At 28.4% G+C, this 21910-nt stretch overlaps 2 protein-coding genes across 4 annotated transcripts; one reads left to right on the top strand and one right to left on the bottom strand.

Annotated features, from left to right (window-relative positions):
• The first annotated feature begins 5210 nt into the window (after nucleotides 1-5210).
• On the top strand, nucleotides 5211-5688 carry LOC135140519 (dolichol-phosphate mannosyltransferase subunit 3). Its single transcript, XM_064071108.1, has 2 exons — nucleotides 5211-5431; nucleotides 5482-5688. The coding sequence occupies exons 1-2, from the start codon at nucleotides 5291-5293 to the stop codon at nucleotides 5629-5631; spliced, it is 291 nt and encodes a 96-aa protein (XP_063927178.1). The 5' UTR covers nucleotides 5211-5290; the 3' UTR covers nucleotides 5632-5688.
• Nucleotides 5622-20207, bottom strand: LOC135140518 (uncharacterized). 3 transcript variants are annotated; one of them, XM_064071106.1, is made up of 7 exons: nucleotides 19802-20207; nucleotides 19491-19758; nucleotides 19149-19443; nucleotides 18897-19097; nucleotides 18738-18845; nucleotides 6204-6483; nucleotides 5622-6156 (listed from the first exon to the last, which is right to left on the bottom strand). In XM_064071106.1, exons 1-7 carry the CDS (start codon nucleotides 19903-19905, stop codon nucleotides 5676-5678), a joined length of 1737 nt encoding a protein of 578 aa, XP_063927176.1. In that variant the 5' UTR covers nucleotides 19906-20207; the 3' UTR covers nucleotides 5622-5675. The 3 variants fall into 3 exon arrangements, with proteins under 3 accessions (XP_063927176.1, XP_063927177.1, XP_063927175.1); XM_064071107.1 differs by having other exon boundaries at nucleotides 18738-19097; nucleotides 19491-19651; nucleotides 19722-19758; nucleotides 19802-20206; XM_064071105.1 differs by having other exon boundaries at nucleotides 18738-19097.
• Nucleotides 20208-21910: the final 1703 nt, after the last annotated feature.

Here is a 21910-nt window from a genome sequence, read left to right as displayed (position 1 = left end):
ACATAAAAAACCGAAACAAAAAATTGCAAATCGAAAAATTGAAAATTCGTGACATTGTAAATCGAAAAATAGCAAATTTTACAAAATTGAAACATCCAAAAGTTGGAAAATCGAAAAACTGAAATATTTGTCCAAGAGTGAAGAATGAAAAATTGTAAAAATACAGACAATTAAAAATGAAAATGAAAGCCGCAAATCGAAAATTTTAAAAATTGAAAACTCCAGAAAATTTAAATCGAAAAATTGCAAAATCGAAAAACTGAAGAAACAAAAAAATTAAAAATCGAAAAATTGCAAATCAAAGGACTGGCGAAACGAAAAATTGAAAAATTGTAAAATCGAAAATCTGTAATATTGAACGATCGAAAAATTAAAATGTACATGAAAAAGTTATAAAATCCAATACGTAATTAAAAATTGAAACAATTCTGAAATCGCAAAAAAATGAAAAATCATGAAAATTAACAAATCTAAAAAATTGAAAAAACGGAAAGTTGGAAAATCGAAAAATTGCAAATCGAAAAATTATAAAATCCAAACACTGAAAAATCAAAAATCGCAAAAATAAAGAACATAAAAAAATCGAAACGAATAATTGCAAATCGAAAAATTGAAAATTCTAAAAATTGAAACATCCAAAATTTAGAAAATCAAAAAACTGAAAAATTTGAAAACGAAAACTCGAAAAGTGAAGAATGAAAAACTGAAAAACTGCAAATCGAAAAATTGAAAAAACAAAAATTATAAAATTGAAAATTGAAAAACTGAACATTTGTAAAAATGAATAAAATAAAAATCTAAATGAAAAACCGCAAAATGAAAATTTGAAGATAAGAAAAACTGAAGTATCGAAAAATTGAAAATTTGAAAATTCGAGAAATTTTAGATCGAAAAATTGAAGGAACGAAAAAATGAAAAATCAAAAAATTGCAAATCGAAGAACCGACGAAACGAAAAATTGAAACACTGAAAAACTAAAAATCGAAAAATTGGACAGAAGAAAAAACAAATCGAATCGAAAAATTGAAAAATTGAAAAGCTGTAACATGAAAGATCTAAATCAAAAAATTGGAAAATCGAATAAAAATGAAAAAGTTATAAATTCCAATAATTGAAAAATTAAACAATTATAAAATCGCAAAATAAAAAAAATATTATTATTACATATGTATTTAAAATGAAATCTAGAAAAATTGCAAATCAAAAATCGCAAACCGAAAAATTGAAAAATTCAAAAACTGAAAAATTTCATACTGAAAAAAGAAAAATTATAAAACCAGAACATTGAAAAACCGAAAAATTGAAAAAATAAAGAAAATAAAAAACCGAAACGGAAAACTGCAAACCGGAAAACTGAAAATTCGTGAAATTGCAAATCGAAAAATTGCAAAATCTAAAAATTGAAACATCCAAAAGTTGGAAAATGGAAAACAGGAAAATCTAAAAATGAAAACTCGAAGAGTTTGCATGTCCTGAAGAGACAAAAAAATAAAATATCTGAATTTTTCGATGTGTCAACTTTTGACTTTTTCGATTTTTAAATTTTAGATTTCTCAATTTTTTGGTATTTTAATTTTTCAATATTCAAAATTTTCGATTTTTCGATTTCTCGATTTTTCATTTCAGCTCTTCCATATTTCAATTTTTCAGAAGTTTCGATTTCTTAATCTTTCGATTTTTCGACTTCCCGGTTTTAGATTTTCTGTTCTTCAATTGTCGTTTTTTCAATTTTTCGATTTTTTAATTTTAGCTTTTTCAGTTTTTTGATATTTTAATTTTTCCATGTTTAAAATTTTAGATTTTTCGATTTCTCGATTTTTCATTTCAGTTCTTCGATATTTCCGTTTTTCATGTTTTCGAATTTTTCAAATGTTTTGATTTCTTAATCTACCGATTTTTCGACTTCCCAGTTTTAGATTTTCTGTTTTTCAATTGTCGTTTTTTCAAATTTTCTATTTTTCAATTTTTCAAATTTGACATTTAAACTGTCAATTTTTCGATTTTTCAATTAATCGATGTTTTGATTTTCTCATTTCTTGACTTTCGAGGCTTTCGATATTCCTGTTCTTCAATTCTTTGAGTTTTCGATTTTTCATTTTTTAGTTTTTCGATTTTTCGACTTCACTTTTTGGATTTTCGATTGCTCAATTTTTCGACTTTTTAGGTTCTCAGTTTTTGGATATTTCAGTTTTCGGATTTTTCAGGTTTTCTATTTTTCAGCTTTTCTTTCATTTTTCAGTTTTTGGATACCTCAGTTTTAGATTTTTCAATATTTCGATTCTTCGACTTTTCGATTTTTGACTGCTGGATTTTTCGATTTATTGATTATTTTACTTTTTCGATTTTTCAATTTTTCGGTGTTCACATTTTGCACTTTTTCGATTTTAAATTTTCAATCTTTCGATTTCCACCTATTTTTCGTTTTTCAATTTTTCTAGTCCTTAATTTCCAATTTTTAGATTTTTCCAAGTTTTCATTTTATACGTTTTCGGTTTTTACAATTTCCCAATTTTTCCATTTCTCTGATTCGAAAAGTTGGAAAATCGAAAAAGTAAAAAGACAGGAAAATCTGAGAAATTGAAAATCTGAAAAAACGAAAAATTACAAAATCGAAAACGTAGAAAGAAAATCGAAAAATTGGAAAGAAGAAAAACGAATCGAATCGAAAAATTGGAAATCCGAAAAATTGTAAAATCGAAAAGCTGTAATTAAGAAATTGAAGGTCGAGGAATTGAAAACTTAAAAATCTAAACTGGAAAATGAAAAAATGAAAATTCTAAAATTCCAAAATTGGAAAGATTATTATTATTACATATTTAAAACGAAATCTAGAAAAACTGAAAAAACGAAAAATTTCAAATCGAAAAATTGAAAAGTCAAAAAATTTAAAAAATTCACTTTGAAAAAAAGAAAAATTATAAACTCAGAACACTGAAAAACCGAAAAATGGATAAAATAAAGAACATAAAAAAAAAACGAAACAAAAAATTGCAAATCGAAAAATTGAAAATTCGTGAAATTGTAAATCGAAAAATAGCAAATTTTACAAAATTGAAACATCCAAAAGTTGGAAAATCGAAAAACTGAAATATTTGTCAAAGAGTGAAGAATGAAAAACTGTAAAAATACAGACAATTAAAAATGAAAATGAAAGACGCAAATCGAAAATTTTAAAAATTGAAAACTCCAGAAAATTTAAATCGAAAAATTGCAAAATCGAAAAACTGGAGAAACAAAAAAAATTAAAAATCGAAAAATTGCAAATCAAAGGACTGCTGAAACGAAAAATTGAAAAATTGGAAAGAAGAAAAAACGAATCGATTCGAAAAAATTGTAAAATCGGAAAATCTGTAACACTGAAAGATCGAAAAATTAATATGTAAATGAAAAAGTTATAAAATCCAATACGTAATTGAAAAATGAAACAATTCTAAAATTGCAAAAAATTGAAAAATCATGAAAATGAAAAATCAAAAATAACAAATATAAAAAAAACAAAAATTGCAAATCGAAAAATTGAAACATTCAAAAGTTAGAAAATCAAAAAACTGAAAAATTTGAAAACAATAACTCGAAAAGTGAAGAATGAAAAACTGAAAAACTGCAAATCGAAAAATTAAAAAAAACAAAAATTATAAAATTGGAAAATTGAAAAACTGAACATTTGTAAAACTGAATAAAATAAAAATCTAAATGAAAAACCGCAAATTGAAAATTTGAAGAAAAGAAAAACTGAAGTATGGAAAAATTGAATAATTGAAAATTCGAGAAATTTTAGATCGAAAAATTGAAGGAACAAAAAAATGAAACACTGAAAAACTAAAAATCGAAAAATTGGACAGAAGAAATAACAAATCGAATCGAAAAATTGGAAAATTGAATAGCTGTAACATGAAAGATCTAAATCAAAAAATTGGAAAATCGAAAAAAATTGAAAAAGTTATAAATTCCAATAATTGAAAAAGTAAACAATTCTAAAATCGCAAAATAAAAAAATACATTATTATTACATATGTATTTAAAATGAAATCTAGAAAAATTGCAAATCAAAAATCGCAAACCGAAAAGTTGAAAAATTCAAAAACTGAAAATTTTCACACTGAAAAAAAGAAAAATTATAAAACCAGAACACTGAAAAACCGAAAAATTTAAAAAATAAAGAAAATAAAAAACCGAAACGGAAAATTGCAAATCGGAAAACTGAAAATTCGTGAAATTGCAAATCGAAAAATTGCAAAATCTAAAAATTGAAACTTCCAAAAGCTGGAAAATGGAAAATGGGAAAATCTAAAAATGAAAACTCGAAGAATTTGCATGTCATGAAGAGACAAAAAAAATAAAATATCTGGATTTTTCGATGTGCGACTTTTGACTTTTTCGATTTTTAAATTTTAGATTTCTCAATTTTTTGGTATTTTAATTTTTCGATATTCAAAATTTTCGATTTTTCGATTTCTCGATTTTTCATTTCAACTCTTCCATATTTCAAATTTTCAAAAGTTTCGATTTCTTAATCTTCTTCTTTCCATTTTTCAGTTTTTCTTTCATTTTTCAGTTTTTAGATACCTCAGTTTTAGGATTTTTGACTCCTGGATTTTTCGATTTGTTGGTTATTTTACTTTTTCGATTTGTAAATTTTAGATTATATTTAAATTTTTCAAGTTTTCGAATTTTTCAAATGTTTCGATTTCTTAATCTTTTGATTTTTCGACTTCCCCGTTTTGGGTTTTCTGTTTTTCAATTGTCATTTTGTCAAATTTTCGATTTTTTTAATTTTTCAAATTTGACTTTCATAAACTCTCAATTTTTCGATTTTTCAATTAATCGATGTTTTGATTTTCCCATTTCCTGACCTACGAGCGTTTGGATTTTCCTGTTCTTCAGTTCTTTAATTTTTTGATTTTTCAGGTTTTTGATTTTCCAATTTTTCGACTTTTAACTTTTTGTTTGTCGATTGCTCTATTTTTCGATTTTTCGACTTCCCGGTTTTAGATTTTCGATTTTCGAATTTTCGATTATTTTAGTTTTTATTTTTTTTTTCTCACTGTTAATATCATACAGTGTATCGAAAACAACCACAAAAATTGTCACTAAAAACATTTAAAAATTCATACAAAATAGAACACAGTGTTTCCAAAATTACTATTACTATTTAAATTTGGCGCTTGTCTGGCGGTTGACAACTCAAATGTCAATAAAGGTGGTTTTGCAAAATCAGCCTGTTTGTCGCATCTATATTAATCTATGGTCAACACAGACTAGCAAGTGCGACATAACCTAGAAAACAGAAATGACTAAATTAGTGGAGTGGTTGGCCGTGTTTGGGGCTTTAGGGGCGATTTGGCTGTCCCTAGTCACCAATAAAGTGGAAACGAACTTCAACCCGACTCTAATCTTGTACTCACCGGTGATTTTTGTCGCTCTATTCGGGGTAAGTAAAAGTGAGGTTATGTCGCCTTATCACACTTATTAAATTTCAAGGTGTACGCCGCCACCGTGGTCCTCTACAGGGTGTGCACGTTCAACAACTGCGACAAAGCCGCCGCCCAGTTACAAGAGGAAATCCAGGCGGCGCGCACCGACCTCGCCGCCCGCGGGTTCCAATTCAAACACCAGCCCCCTACACAATAAATAATTTATTATAAAAGTATCCTCACACGACTCTAATAAACCCCCTAAAAATGCAAATTGGGTAAGCAAGTACAAAATCTCTCGTGCACGATCCGACACAGCGGATGGCTCTGCAAATATTTCTGAATCGCGTCATAGGTGACGCTCGTGTACGTCAGATCCAACAAATCCAAATCCAAATCCGCGATGTACTGCAGCGTCGTATTGGTGATTTTCTTGTGCCCCCGGAGCGACAGCCGCCGCAGCGACACTTTCATGTTCTTATTGACGTCCCTGATGTTCTCGATGTGGACGATGGGGGCGTCCTCGAACACGATCTTGTAGACCACGTTCTCGGGGCTGTTCATGCCGGCGTCGGGGTGGGGCGTCGGCGGCCGCTGGCCCTTCACCGGGGGCTCGTCGGTCTCCGAGTCCGAGTGACTGGGGTTGAGCCCGCTGGGGCCCGCCACGGGCTCCTCGGTACGAGCGCGCTTCGCTGGGGGCTCGTCCGACTTGTCGTTAGAGCTGCCGCAACTGTAGATGAACCTACGATTTTTTTATTATTTAGTTTAGTTTTAGGACTGGGGGATTACCGTTGGGAGGATTGAGGCCCCACTGAGATGTTCATGCAGATGTGGACGTTCCCCATGGAGGTGGCGGCTTCCGACTCCAGGAAGGATCTGAGGGTGTCTGCGTGGTGCTGGGGGCGGTTGGTGTCCGGAAGCCACCGACTGTAGTTGTTTGTGTCGCACATTTGGAGTAGTTGGGCGGTTTTGGTGATTTTTGACTTGAGGAGGCGTTTGTTGTTCCTGTAACCGTTGTCGTCGTCGTCGTCGTCGTCGTCGTCGTCGTCGTCGTCAAACGGGGAGTCACCTATTAGAAAAAAATCGTTCAATTGTTTCTATGGTTATGGGTCCAACCATTGTTTAAGTATATTATAGTTGGACAACCTAATACAAATTTTACTTCGCCTAAATAGTGAGCTTTAGGACAAGGAATCCAGGGGGCGTGGGACAAATTTTTCGTCAACGCGCATTTTCACTACAGTGAGCCAACGTATTAGATTTATTTTACTCTAAATCAGATGGCGCCATCAAACATTAGCAAAGGCAAACACCCTTCACTCTGCTCTTATACGAGGAGTTATCCATAAATCCATAATTAACATTGTTCCGTAAACAGTAATGTGTATAAACATATATGTACAAAATATGAAAATATACTTGACATAAAAAATATGAAGCAACGTGTTGTAACGTGATAAGAAAGAATTGAATTTAAATGAATTTGACCCATATTTTCATTTGACTATATCTGAAGACTGACACAAACTTTTATAATGTTATGTATTTAAATTTTAAAAAGTAGAATAGTCCTGATCTTGTGATTTATACCTAAATACGCTATTGGGATTTTTCGGCTTGTCGATTTCTCGATTTTTCAACTTTAAATGTCTCAATTTTTCAATATTTCAATTTTGGGCTTTTCCGATTCACCCATTCCTTAAATTTTCTATTTCTCGATTTTTTTATTTTTCGATTTCTCAATCTTACGATGTTTCAATGATACGATTTCTCAATTTTTGTCCTCTTCAATTTTACGGTTTTTAAATATTTCGATTTTTCAATTTTTCAAATTTTCACGTTTCTAAATTTTCAGTTTGCCGATTTCTAAAGTATTTTTTTATTTGTCCATTTCTGGATTTCCTAAAGTTTCGATTTTTCACGTCTTCAATTTTTCGATTTTTTAAGATTACGATTTTTCAATTTTGCTTTTTTAGATTTTCGATTTCTCAATTTTCCAATTTTTTAATTTCTCAATTTTTTTAATATTTCTTTCAGTTATGAGATTTTTCAATATTTCAATTTTTCGATTCTTTGAATTTTAATTTTTGATTTTCCAGTTTTTCTTTTTTAAAATTTTTCGATTATTCAATTCTTTAATTTCTCAATTTATCGAATTCAGATGTTTCGTTGTTTTGATTGTTCAATTTCTCAATTTTCCAATTTTTAACTTTCCTTTTCGGCTTCCGACTCCTCAATTTCTCGATCCTCCGATATTTCGATTTCTCGAAGTCTCAGTTTTTGAATTTTTCGATGTTTCGATTTTTGGATTTCTCGGTTTTTCGATTTTTTTCTTTTGAGCTTTTCAATTTCTGGATTTTCCAATTTTTCAATGCCCCGATTTTTCAATTTTTCAAATTGAATTGGATCTCTCGATTCTTCAATTTTGCGATATTTTAATTATTCATTGTTTTAAATTTTAGTTTTTTCGATTTCTCGATTTTTTTACTTTTCAGTTCTTCAGTATTTAAATTTTTGAATTTTTCTAATTTTTGCGTTAAATTTTCAGTTTTCTGATTTCTCAATTAATCTATTTTTGATTTTCCCACTTCTCAAAGTTTCGATTTTTCAGTTCTTCAATTCTTCGATTTTTCGACTTCGCTTTATTGGTTTGTCGATTTCTCAATTTTTGGATATTTCTTTCAGTTTTGATATTTTTCAATACTCCGATTCTTTCATTTTTCGACTTCTAGATTTTTCTATTTTTTATTTTTGGATTTTCAGTTTTTTGTTTTTTATTTCAATTTCTCAATTTTTCAACTTTTTCATGTTTTAATTTTTAAATTTCTAGATTTTTCAGTTTCTCGAGTTTCCAGTTCTATATTTTAATTTTTTAAATTTACGAATGTTTAAATTTTTTTAGATCTCAATTTTTTGATTTTTCGATTTCTCGATGTCTCAATTTTTGAATTTTACAATGTTTCGATTTTTCGATTTGTTGGTTTTTCGATTTTTTGCTTTTCGGTTTCTCGATTTTTCGATGTTTCGATTTTTGATTTATCCGATTTTTCAATTGTCCAATTTTTTAAATTCTCGACTTCTCGATTCGTTGATTTTTCAGTTTTTCGATTATTAAATTTTAGATTTTTATTTTTATTTTTGATTTTTTGATGTTTGGATTTCTCCATTTTTCAGTTTTAGGATATTTTAACTTTTCAATGTTTTAATTTTTCGATTTTTCAGTTCTTAATATTTTTTTATTTTTCAAATTTTGACGTTTCTGAATTTTTAGTTTTGGGATTTCTCAATTAATCTATTTTTTTATATTCCCATTTCTCCACTTCCTAAAGTTTCGATTTTTCAGTTCTTCAATTTTTCGATTATTCAGGTTTTTGATTTTTCAATTTTTCGATTTTTTAAGTTTGCGATTTTTAGACTCTGCTTTTTTGACTTTTTTGTTTCTCAATTTTTTAATTTCCTAATTGTTTGATATTTCGTCCAATTTTGAGATTTTTCAGTTTTTCGATTTCTCAATTTTAACTTTTCAATTTTTGAAATTATTAATTTTTTTCGATTTTTTGATGTCTCAATTTTTGAATTTTACAATGTTTCGATTTTTCGATTTGTTGGTTTTTCGATTTTTTGCTTTTCGGTTTCTCGATTTTTCGATGTTTCGATTTTTGATTTATCCGATTTTTCAATTGTCCAATTTTTTAAATTCTCGACTTCTCGATTCGTTGATTTTTCAGTTTTTCGATTATTAAATTTTAGATTTTTATTTTTATTTTTGATTTTTTGATGTTTGGATTTCTCCATTTTTCAGTTTTAGGATATTTTAACTTTTCAATGTTTTAATTTTTCGATTTTTCAGTTCTTAATATTTTTTTATTTTTCAAATTTTGACGTTTCTGAATTTTTAGTTTTGGGATTTCTCAATTAATCTATTTTTTTATATTCCCATTTCTCCACTTCCTAAAGTTTCGATTTTTCAGTTCTTCAATTTTTCGATTATTCAGGTTTTTGATTTTTCAATTTTTCGATTTTTTAAGTTTGCGATTTTTAGACTCTGCTTTTTTGACTTTTTTGTTTCTCAATTTTTTAATTTCCTAATTGTTTGATATTTCGTCCAATTTTGAGATTTTTCAGTTTTTCGATTTCTCAATTTTAACTTTTCAATTTTTGAAATTATTAATTTTTTTCGATTTTTTGAGTTTTCAGTTCTCTATATTTCAATTTCTCAATTTTCGGAATTTTTAAATTTTCGATTGTCCAATTTTTTTTTATTTTCGATTTTCCAATTTTTCGATGTTTCGATTTTTGAATTAACCGATTGTTCAATTTCTCGATTTTTAAATTTTAGATTTTCCAATTTTAATTTTTTTGATTTTTTTATGTTTCGATTTCTGGATTTTACGATGTTTCAATGATACGATTTCTCAATTTTTGTCCTCTTCAATTTTACGGTTTTTAAATATTTCGATTTTTCAATTTTTCAAATTTTCACGTTTCTAAATTTTCAGTTTGCCGATTTCTAAAGTATTTTTTTTATTTGTCCATTTCTGGATTTCCTAAAGTTTCGATTTTTCACATCTTCAATTCCTCAATTTTTCGATTTTTTAAGATTACGATTTTTCAATTTTGCTTTTTTAGATTTTCGATTTCTCAATTTTCCAATTTTTTAATTTCTCAATTTTTTGAATATTTCTTTCAGTTATGAGATTTTTCAATATTTCAATTTTTCGATTTTTTGAATTTTAATTTTTGATTTTCAAGTTTTTTCTTTTTTAAAAATTTTCGATTATTCAATTTTTTAATTTCTCAATTTATCGAATTCAGATGTTTCGTTGTTTTGATTGTTCATTTCTCAATTTTTCAATTTTTAACTTTCCTTTTCGGCTTCCGACTCCTCAATTTCTCGATCCTCCGATTTTTCGATTTCTCGAAGTCTCAGTTTTTGAATTTTTCGATGTTTCGATTTTTGGATTTCTCGGTTTTTCGATTTTTTTCTTTTGAGCTTTTCAATTTCTGGATTTTCCAATTTTTCAATGCCCCGATTTTTCAATTTTTCAATCTGAATTGGATCTCTCGATTCTTCAATTTTGCGATATTTTAATTATTCATTGTTTTAAATTTTAGTTTTTTCGATTTCTCGATTTTTTGACTTTTCAGTTCTTCAGTATTTAAATTTTTGAATTTTTCAAATTTTTGCGTTAAATTTTCAGTTTTCTGATTTCTCAATTAATCTATTTTTGATTTTCCCACTTCTCAAAGTTTCGATTCTTCAGTTCTTCAATTCTTCGATTTTTCGACTTCGGTTTATTGGTTTGTCGATTTCTCAATTTTTGGATATTTCTTTCGGTTTTGATATTTTTCAATACTCCGATTCTTTCATTTTTCGACTTCTAGATTTTTCTATTTTTTATTTTTGGATTTTCAGTTTTTTGTTTTTTATTTCAATTTCTCAATTTTTCAACTTTTTCATGTTTTAATTTTTAAATTTCTAGATTTTTCAGTTTCTCGAGTTTCCAGTTCTATATTTTAATTTTTTAAATTTACGAATGTTTAAATTTTTTTAGATCTCAATTCATTGAGATTCGGATGTTTCGATGTTTTGATTATTCAATCTCTCGCTTATCAATTTTTCCATATTTAAGTTTTCGATTTTTCGACTCCTCGATTTTTTTTGTATTTTGATTTTTCGATTTCTCGATGTCTCAATTTTTGAATTTTACAATGTTTCGATTTTTCGATTTGTTGGTTTTTCGATTTTTTGCTTTTCGGTTTCGCGATTTTTCGATGTTTCGATTTTTGATTTATCCGATTTTTCAATTGTCCAATTTTTTAAATTCTAGACTTCTCGATTCGTTGATTTTTCAGTTTTTCGATTATTAAATTTTAGATTTTAATTTTTATTTTTTTTTTTATTTTTTGATGTTTGGATTTCTCCATTTTTCAGTTTTAGGATATTTTAAGTTTTCAATGTTTTAAATTTTAGATTTTTAGATTTTTTAGTTCAATATTTTTTTATTTTTCAAATTTTGACGTTTTATTTTTCAAATTTTGACGTTTCTGAATTTTTAGTTTTCGGATTCTCGATTAATCTATTTTTTTATATTCCCATTTCTTCACTTCCTAAAGTTTCGATTTTTCAGTTCTTCAGTTCTTCAATTTTTCGGATATTCAGGTTTTTGATTTTTCAATTTTGAAATTTTTGAAAATTTAGAAACGTGAAAATTTGAAAAATTGAAAAATCGAAATATTTAAAAACCGTAAAATTGAAGAGGACAAAAATTGAGAAATCGTATCATTGAAACATCGTAAAATCGAGAAATCGAAACATAAAAAAATCAAAAAAATTAAAATTGGAAAATCTAAAATTTAAAAATCGAGAAATTGAACAATCGGTTAATTCAAAAATCGAAACATCGAAAAATTGGAAAATCGAAAAATAAAAAAAAATTGGACAATCGAAAATTTAAAAATTCCGAAAATTGAAAAATTGAAATATAGAGAACTGAAAACTCAAAAAATCGAAAAAAATTAATAATTTCAAAAATTGAAAAGTTAAAATTGAGAAATCGAAAAACTGAAAAATCACAAAATTGGACGAAATATCAAACAATTAGGAAATTAAAAAATTGAGAAACAAAAAAGTCAAAAAAGCAGAGTCTAAAAATCGCAAACTTAAAAAATCAAAAAATTGAAAAATCAAAAACCTGAATAATCGAAAAATTGAAGAACTGAAGAACTGAAAAATCGAAACTTAAGGAAGTGGAGAAATGGGAATATAAAAAAATAGATTAATTGAGAAATCCGAAAACTAAAAATTCAGAAACGTCAAAATTTGAAAAATAAAAAAATATTAAGAACTTAAAAATCGAAAAATCTAAAATTTAAAACATTGAAAAGTTAAAATATCCTAAAACTGAAAAATGGAGAAATCCAAAGATCAAAAAATCAAAAATTAAAATAAAAATCTAAAATTTATTAATCGAAAAACTGAAAAATCAACGAATCGAGAAGTCGAGAATTTAAAAAATTGGACAATTGAAAAATCGGATAAATCAAAAATCGAAACATCGAAAAATCGAGAAACCGAAAAGCAAAAAATCGAAAAACCAACACATCGAAAAATCGAAACATTGTAAAATTCAAAAATTGAGACATCGAGAAATCGAAAAATCAAAAGACAAAAAAAATTGAGGAGTCGAAAAATCGAAAACTTAAATATGGAAAAATTGATAAAGCGAGAGATTGAATAAACATCCGAATCTCAATGAATTGAGATCTAAAAAAATTTAAACATTCGTAAATTTAAAAAATTAAAATATAGAACTGGAAACTCGAGAAACTGAAAAATCTAGAAATTAAAAAATTAAAATATGAAAAAGTTGAAAAATTGAGAAATTTAAATAAAAAACAAAAAACTGAAAATCCAAAAATAAAAAATAGAAAAATCTAGAAGTCGAAAAATGAAAGAATCGAAGTATTGAAAAATATCAAAACTGAAAGAAATATCCAAAAATTGAGAAATCGACAAACCAATAAAGCGAAGTCGAAAAATCGAAGACTTGAAGAACTGAAAAATCGAAACTTTGAGAAGTGGGAAAATCAAAAATAGATTAATTGAGAAATCAGAAAACTGAAAATGTAACGCAAAAATTTGAAAAATTCAAAAATTTAAGTACTGAAGAACTGAAAAGTCAAAAAATCGAGAAATCCAAAAAACTAAAATTTAAAACAATGAATAATTAAAATATCGCAAAATTGAAGAATCGAGAGATCCAATTCAATTTGAAAAATTGAAAAATCGGGGTATTGAAAAATTAGAAAATCCAGAAATTGAAAAGCTCAAAAGAAAAAAATCGAAAAACCGAGAAATCCAAAAATCGAAACATCGAAAAATTCAAAAACTGAGACTTCGAGAAATCGAAAAATCGGAGGATCGAGAAATTGAGGAGTCGGAGGCCGAAAAGGAAAGTTAAAAATTGGAAAATTGAGAAATTGAACAATCAAAACAACGAAACATCTGAATTCGATAAATTGAGAAATTAAAGAATTGAATAATCGAAAAATTTTAAAAAAGAAAAACTGGAAAATCAAAAATAAAAATTCAAAAAATCGAAAAATTGAAATATTGAAAAATCTCATAACTGAAAGAAATATTAAAAAAATTGAGAAATTAAAAAATTGGAAAATTGAGAAATCGAAAATCTAAAAAAGCAAAATTGAAAAATCGTAATCTTAAAAAATCGAAAAATTGAGGAATTGAAGACGTGAAAAATCGAAACTTTAGGAAATCCAGAAATGGACAAATAAAAAAAATACTTTAGAAATCGGCAAACTGAAAATTTAGAAACGTGAAAATTTGAAAAATTGAAAAATCGAAATATTTAAAAACCGTAAAATTGAAGAGGACAAAAATTGAGAAATCGTATCATTGAAACATCGTAAAATCGAGAAATCGAAACATAAAAAAATCAAAAAAGTTAAAATTGGAAAATCTAAAATTTAAAAATCGAGAAATTGAACAATCGGTTAATTCAAAAATCGAAACATCGAAAAATTGGAAAATCGAAAAATAAAAAAAATTGGACAATCGAAAATTTAAAAATTCCGAAAATTGAAAAATTGAAATATAGAGAACTGAAAACTCAAAAAATCGAAAAAAATTAATAATTTCAAAAATTGAAAAGTTAAAATTGAGAAATCGAAAAACTGAAAAATCACAAAATTGAACGAAATATCAAAAAATTAGGAAATTAAAAATTAAGAAACAAAAAAGTCAAAAAAGCAGAGTCTAAAAATCGCAAACTTAAAAAATCAAAAAATTGAAAAATCAAAAACCTGAATATCCGAAAAATTGAAGAACTGAAGAACTGAAAAATCGAAACTTTAGGAAGTGAAGAAATGGGAATATAAAAAAATAGATTAATCGAGAAATCCGAAAACTAAAAATTCAGAAACGTCAAAATTTGAAAAATTAAAAAATATTGAAGAACTAAAAAATCGAAAAATCTAAAATTTAAAACATTGAAAACTTAAAATATCCTAAAACTGAAAAAATGGAGAAATCCAAACATCAAAAAATCAAAAAAAAATAAAAATCTAAAATTTAATAATCGAAAAACTGAAAAATCAACGAATCGAGAAGTCGAGAATTTAAAAAATTGGACAATTGAAAAATCAGGTAAATCAAAAATCGAAACATCGAAAAATCGAGAAACCGAAAAGCAAAAAATCGAAAAACCAACAAATCGAAAAATCGAAACATTGTAAAATTCAAAAATTGAGACATCGAGAAATCGAAAAATCAAAAGACAAAATAAATCGAGAAGTCGAAAAATCGAGAAGTCGAAAAATCAAAAAATTGAGAAACCGAAGTAGGCCAAAATCGAAAAATCGAAAACTTAAATATGAAAAAATTGATAAAGCGGGAGATTGAATAATCAAAACATCGAAACATCCGAATCTCAATGAATTGAGATCTAAAAAAATTTAAACATTCGTAAATTTAAAAAATTAAAATATAGAACTGGAAACTCGAGAAACTGAAAAATCTAGAAATTTAAAAATTAAAACATGAAAAAGTTGAAAAATTGAGAAATTGAAATAAAAAACAAAAAACTGAAAATCCAAAAATAAAAAATAGAAAAATCTAGAAGTCGAAAAATGAAAGAATCGAAGTATTGAAAAATATCAAAACTGAAAGAAATATCCAAAAATTGAGAAATCGACAAACCAATAAAGCGAAGTCGAAAAATCGAAGAATTGAAGAACTGAAAAATCGGAACTTTGAGAAGTGGGAAAATCAAAAATAGATTAATTGAGAAATCAGAAAACTGAAAATTTAACGCAAAAATATGAAAAATTCAAAAATTTAAATACTGAAGAACTAAAAAGTCAAAAAATCGAGAAATCCAAAAAACTAAAATTTAAAACAATGAATAATTAAAATATCGTAAAATTGAAGAATCGAGAGATCCAATTCAATTTGAAAAATTGAAAAATCGGGGTATTGAAAAATTAGAAAATCCAGAAATTGAAAAGCTCACAAGAAAAAAATCGAAAAACCGAGAAATCCAAAAATCGAAACATCGAAAAATTCAAAAACTGAGACTTCGAGAAATCGAAAAATCGGAGGATCGAGAAATTGAGGAGTCGGAGGCCGAAAAGGAAAGTTAAAAATTGGAAAATTGAGAAATTGAACAATCAAAACAACGAAACATCTGAATTCGATAAATTGAGAAATTAAAGAATTGAATAATCGAAAAATTTTAAAAAAGAAAAACTGGAAAATCAAAAATTAAAATTCAAAAAATCGAAAAATTGAAATATTGAAAAATCTCATAACTGAAAGAAATATTCAAAAAATTGAGAAATTAAAAAATTGGAAAATTGAGAAATCGAAAATCTAAAAAAGCAAAATTGAAAAATCGTAATCTTAAAAAATCGAAAAATTGAGGAATTGAAGACGTGAAAAATCGAAACTTTAGGAAATCCAGAAATGGACAAATAAAAAAAATACTTTAGAAATCGGCAAACTGAAAATTTAGAAACGTGAAAATTTGAAAAATTGAAAAATCGAAATATTTAAAAACCGTAAAATTGAAGAGGACAAAAATTGAGAAATCGTATCATTGAAACATCGTAAAATCGAGAAATCGAAACATAAAAAAATCAAAAAAGTTAAAATTGGAAAATCTAAAATTTAAAAATCGAGAAATTGAACAATCGGTTAATTCAAAAATCGAAACATCGAAAAATTGGAAAATCGAAAAATAAAAAAAATTGGACAATCGAAAATTTAAAAATTCCGAAAATTGAAAAATTGAAATATAGAGAACTGAAAACTCAAAAAATCGAAAAAAATTAATAATTTCAAAAATTGAAAAGTTAAAATTGAGAAATCGAAAAACTGAAAAATCACAAAATTGAACGAAATATCAAAAAATTAGGAAATTAAAAATTAAGAAACAAAAAAGTCAAAAAAGCAGAGTCTAAAAATCGCAAACTTAAAAAATCAAAAAATTGAAAAATCAAAAACCTGAATATCCGAAAAATTGAAGAACTGAAGAACTGAAAAATCGAAACTTTAGGAAGTGAAGAAATGGGAATATAAAAAAATAGATTAATCGAGAAATCCGAAAACTAAAAATTCAGAAACGTCAAAATTTGAAAAATTAAAAAATATTGAAGAACTAAAAAATCGAAAAATCTAAAATTTAAAACATTGAAAACTTAAAATATCCTAAAACTGAAAAAATGGAGAAATCCAAACATCAAAAAATCAAAAAAAAATAAAAATCTAAAATTTAATAATCGAAAAACTGAAAAATCAACGAATCGAGAAGTCGAGAATTTAAAAAATTGGACAATTGAAAAATCAGGTAAATCAAAAATCGAAACATCGAAAAATCGAGAAACCGAAAAGCAAAAAATCGAAAAACCAACAAATCGAAAAATCGAAACATTGTAAAATTCAAAAATTGAGACATCGAGAAATCGAAAAATCAAAAGACAAAATAAATCGAGAAGTCGAAAAATCGAGAAGTCGAAAAATCAAAAAATTGAGAAACCGAAGTAGGCCAAAATCGAAAAATCGAAAACTTAAATATGAAAAAATTGATAAAGCGGGAGATTGAATAATCAAAACATCGAAACATCCGAATCTCAATGAATTGAGATCTAAAAAAATTTAAACATTCGTAAATTTAAAAAATTAAAATATAGAACTGGAAACTCGAGAAACTGAAAAATCTAGAAATTTAAAAATTAAAACATGAAAAAGTTGAAAAATTGAGAAATTGAAATAAAAAACAAAAAACTGAAAATCCAAAAATAAAAAATAGAAAAATCTAGAAGTCGAAAAATGAAAGAATCGAAGTATTGAAAAATATCAAAACTGAAAGAAATATCCAAAAATTGAGAAATCGACAAACCAATAAAGCGAAGTCGAAAAATCGAAGAATTGAAGAACTGAAAAATCGGAACTTTGAGAAGTGGGAAAATCAAAAATAGATTAATTGAGAAATCAGAAAACTGAAAATTTAACGCAAAAATATGAAAAATTCAAAAATTTAAATACTGAAGAACTAAAAAGTCAAAAAATCGAGAAATCCAAAAAACTAAAATTTAAAACAATGAATAATTAAAATATCGTAAAATTGAAGAATCGAGAGATCCAATTCAATTTGAAAAATTGAAAAATCGGGGTATTGAAAAATTAGAAAATCCAGAAATTGAAAAGCTCACAAGAAAAAAATCGAAAAACCGAGAAATCCAAAAATCGAAACATCGAAAAATTCAAAAACTGAGACTTCGAGAAATCGAAAAATCGGAGGATCGAGAAATTGAGGAGTCGGAGGCCGAAAAGGAAAGTTAAAAATTGGAAAATTGAGAAATTGAACAATCAAAACAACGAAACATCTGAATTCGATAAATTGAGAAATTAAAGAATTGAATAATCGAAAAATTTTAAAAAAGAAAAACTGGAAAATCAAAAATTAAAATTCAAAAAATCGAAAAATTGAAATATTGAAAAATCTCATAACTGAAAGAAATATTCAAAAAATTGAGAAATTAAAAAATTGGAAAATTGAGAAATCGAAAATCTAAAAAAGCAAAATTGAAAAATCGTAATCTTAAAAAATCGAAAAATTGAGGAATTGAAGACGTGAAAAATCGAAACTTTAGGAAATCCAGAAATGGACAAATGAAAAAAATACTTTAGAAATCGGCAAACTGAAAATTTAGAAACGTGAAAATTTGAAAAATTGAAAAATCGAAATATTTAAAAACCGTAAATTGAAGAGGACAAAAATTGAGAAATCGTATCATTGAAACATCGTAAAATCGAGAAATCGAAACATAAAAAAATCAAAAAAATTAAAATTGGAAAATCTAAAATTTAAAAATCGAGAAATTGAACAATCGGTTAATTCAAAAATCGAAACATCGAAAAATTGGAAAATCGAAAAATAAAAAAAAAATGGACAATCGAAAATTTAAAAATTCCGAAAATTGAAAAATTGAAATATAGAGAACTGAAAACTACTACTACAGGTATGCACTACATATACATATATTACAGTAAAGTCTTCAACACGTACGTTTGCTTATTTTGTGACTGCTCCCCGTACAACGTACTGATTAATACGTCCGTTTACTACCTTATCGACATTACGTGCTTACGGACTATTTTTACCCCCTTTCGTAAGGTACCGCCACTTCATAGTGAAGCGAGTGAGATGTAAAATATATATTCATTCTTTTCTACATGGGAAAGCGATTGTCTGTATAGGTTGTCCAACTATAATATACTTAAACAATGGTCCAACTTACACTGCTTTTTCCATTTTTGGGGGTCGTCGAACCCACAAGTGCATGGGTTGTACGGGTCAAAATAAAGCAGGCTTTGCGGCAACTGCGCTTCTTTGTTACCGCTAGGAACTGTCAAATAATCTATAAGACCATTATCATCTAGCATCTCATTTTCCTCACAATTCAGTCTCAGACTGTCTTCTTCTACTTCAGCTATCGTGAATTCCTCTTCATCTAAAAAATCCCGAGCTGGGTTTCCTTCCGCGATCTCCAGCTTCCTCCTAAAGTAATCCATTTTATAACTAACATCTTTATTCTGTAAATAAATCGCCAATAAAGACTGCAGCCTATAAATAGCCCGAATCAGAGCATTACCGAGGGCTGAAACACAAAAATCAAACTAAATTCACCCCACAACAACAACAAAATTACGTGATAATCTCGCATCAAAGATCTTCAACGACTTAAACCCCTGTCCCGCCATGCTCAAGTACGCTATCGAGTTCTCGATGTTGTTGCACTTATAAACCGACAAAATCTCCAAATTGGGGTACTTAGCGATAGGCATGAACGCCGTACTCGTCAACCAGTCGCACTCGTCCAAAATCAGCACCCGCAACTTGTTGAAGTGCTGCCCCGAGCCTTGGAAAAACTTCAACGGGCACGACACCTGCGTCTTGCGCAGGCTAAACTCCTGCAGCTGCGACGGGAACGTCATCACATTATACTAAAACAAACTCGTCACTCGAAGCCGACTTTCACACTTTTTTATACTAGTTTCCCGTTGATGAACAGCTTCTCGCACGCCAAGACCGCCAGATTCGCGAAAGTCCCGATTCTGGGCAGGATCGTGGTCGGGAGGAGGATTTCCCGTTTGTTGTCGCCGCGGAAGAGGAGAGTGTGGGTCCAGGTCTTGCCGTCGTCGTAGCACCGATCTAAACAATAACAAATTTTCTCCTTGCTGTTGGGGCTACGGCGGGCGTCGATGAATCTCCACAGACTTACGTTATTGCGGATTATGTACTCCAGGTGGGTGCAAGTCCTGGAAATTGGGGTTATTCGTGCAGAGATTGGGGGGGACTTACTTTGATAGGAGGTAGAGGGCGGTGGCGTCCACGAAGCGGAATATCTCGCAGATTACCTCTTCGGGGAGGTCGAGCAGGCCGGGGGCGGCCCCCATGGTTGACATAACCTCGAAGGGTGGGGAGTCACATTCGAGTAAATGTGGGAACACTGGGTGTTCTGGGGGTTTTTGTCACATGGGGGGCACCACTGGGGGGTTTTTAAGTGAGCGAAACTGGTGGAAAAGCCAGAAAAGGCTCTTCGGGGTTCGGTTTGGTGCGCCGAGTCGCCGCGATGGCGTGGTGGCGGCACTGTTGCAAAACATTGGGATGGGGGAATGGGGTGATACGTCAGCATTATTGGCAGCATTGGTTCAACTGAGAGGCGCGCTAAATTCAAATAACGAATTTTGAGGATTTGAAGAACTGAGGAGGTTGTGGAGTTTTGAGGATTTGAGTATCTTGATAATTTCATTATTTTAAAGATTTGATGTTTTGAGAATTTGGTGATTTTCAGACTTTGAGGATTTGGGAATTTCAAGGATTCGATCATTTGAGAATGTTAAGGAATTGAAAATTTGAAGATTTGGTGATTTGAGCAATTCAAGGACTTAAGATTTGATGTTTTGCGAATTTTCAGGATTTGATTACTTTGATGATGTAGTAATTTGAGGATTTTAAGGATTTGAGGATTTTAAGACTTTTGAGCATTTAGGATTTGGTGTTTTGAGGATTTCAACATTTGATAATTTAAGGGTTTTGAGGATTTGACGATTTTGAAGATTTGAGAATTCTGAGGATTTGGGGTTTTGAGGAGATGGGAATTTAGGGATTTAAGGGTTCGTTGTTCTGAGGATTTTAAGGATTTGGTGTTTTGAGAATTTGTTGATTTGGTAATTTGAAGGTTTGGTGATTTGATGTTTTTAGAATTATAAGGATTTGAGAATTTGAAGATTCGGTGATTTGGGGATTTGAAGATTTGGTGATTTGCGGATCTTGAGGACTTTGGAAATTGTAAGGATTTGAATATTTGGAAGATTAGAGAATTTCGAGGATTTGGCGATTTTGGGATGAGCATTTGAGTATTGTGATTTGCAAATTTTGAAGATTTGAGGGTTTTGGGGATTTTAAGGATTTGAGGATTTTATGATTTTCAGGATTTGGTGTTTTTTAGAATTTTGAGGATTTACAAATTTGAAGATTTGGTGATTTGAGCATTTGAAGAATTTGAGGATTTAGTGTTTTAAGGATTTTATGTTTTGAAGATTTGATGATTTGCGGATTTTGAGGACTTGAAGATTTGAAGGTTTGGTGATCTCAAGGTTTTGGGGATTTGAAGACTAGAATTTTAGTATTTAGTATTTTGAGGGTTTTGAAGGATTGAGGATTTTGTGTTCTAAGCATTTGAGTATTTTGAGGATCTGGTGATTTGCAAATTTTGAAGATTTGAGGCTTTTGGGGATTTTAAGGATTTGGTGATTTGAGAATTTTTAGGATTTGGCGATTTGAGGATGTGAGGATTTTGAAGATTTGATGTTGTGAGGATTTGGCGATTTGAGGATTTTAAGGATTTGGTGTTTAAGTAGTTTGTGGATTTAATGATTTGAGGATCTCAGATTTTTAACAATTTTGAGAATTTGGAGAATTTGATGATTTGCTGAATGCGGATTTTGAAGATTTAATTTTTTTGAGAATTTGAATATTTTGAGAATTTGGTGTTTTCTGGATTTTGGGGATTTCGGGATTTCAAGCATTTGATCATTTGAGAATTTTGAGGAATTGAAAATTTGGTGATTTGAGAGTTCAGAGATTTAAGATTTGATGTTTTGTGGATTTTCAGGATTTGATTACTTTGAGGATTGGGTGTTTTAGGGATTTAAGTTTTTTGAGGATAAGGATTTGAACATTTGATAATTTTAGGGTTTTAAGGATTTTGAGGATTTAAGGATTTGTTGTTTTGAGGATTTGGTGATCGACGAATTTTAAGGATTTGAAGATTTGGTGATTTGAGAGTTGTGAAGATTTCAAGGACTTAGGTTTTGGTATTTTGAGGATTTGATTATTGTGAGGAATTGATGATTTCAGAATAAGGAGTTTTGAGAATTTGAGTGTTTTGAAGATTTGGTGAATTGA

The sequence above is a fragment of the Zophobas morio genome, unplaced genomic scaffold, assembly GCF_036711695.1.
Source record: "Zophobas morio isolate AGI-343-1 ecotype UQ-CSIRO unplaced genomic scaffold, CSIRO_AGI_Zmor_V1 ptg000040l, whole genome shotgun sequence".
In the NCBI taxonomy this organism is placed as follows: domain Eukaryota; kingdom Metazoa; phylum Arthropoda; class Insecta; order Coleoptera; family Tenebrionidae; genus Zophobas; species Zophobas morio.
Note: the sequence above shows the minus strand (reverse complement) of the source record. Positions and strands in the feature narration are given on the sequence as shown.

Bases quoted from the DNA above. Each gene is read 5' to 3' on its own strand.
- LOC135140519 (XM_064071108.1), top strand. From the start codon at position 5,291: ATGACTAAATTAGTGGAGTGGTTGGCCGTGTTTGGGGCTTTAGGGGCG. The intron at 5,432-5,481 runs GTAAGTAAAAGT...TTAAATTTCAAG, and splicing joins TTTTTGTCGCTCTATTCGGG to GTGTACGCCGCCACCGTGGT.
- LOC135140518 (XM_064071105.1), bottom strand. From the start codon at position 19,905: ATGTCAACCATGGGGGCCGCCCCCGGCCTGCTCGACCTCCCCGAAGAG. The intron at 19,444-19,490 runs GTATAAAAAAGT...AGTTTGTTTTAG, and splicing joins TGTTCATCAACGGGAAACTA to TATAATGTGATGACGTTCCC. The intron at 6,484-18,737 runs GTAAGTTGGACC...TTTTTCTAATAG, and splicing joins CCAAAAATGGAAAAAGCAGT to GTGACTCCCCGTTTGACGAC.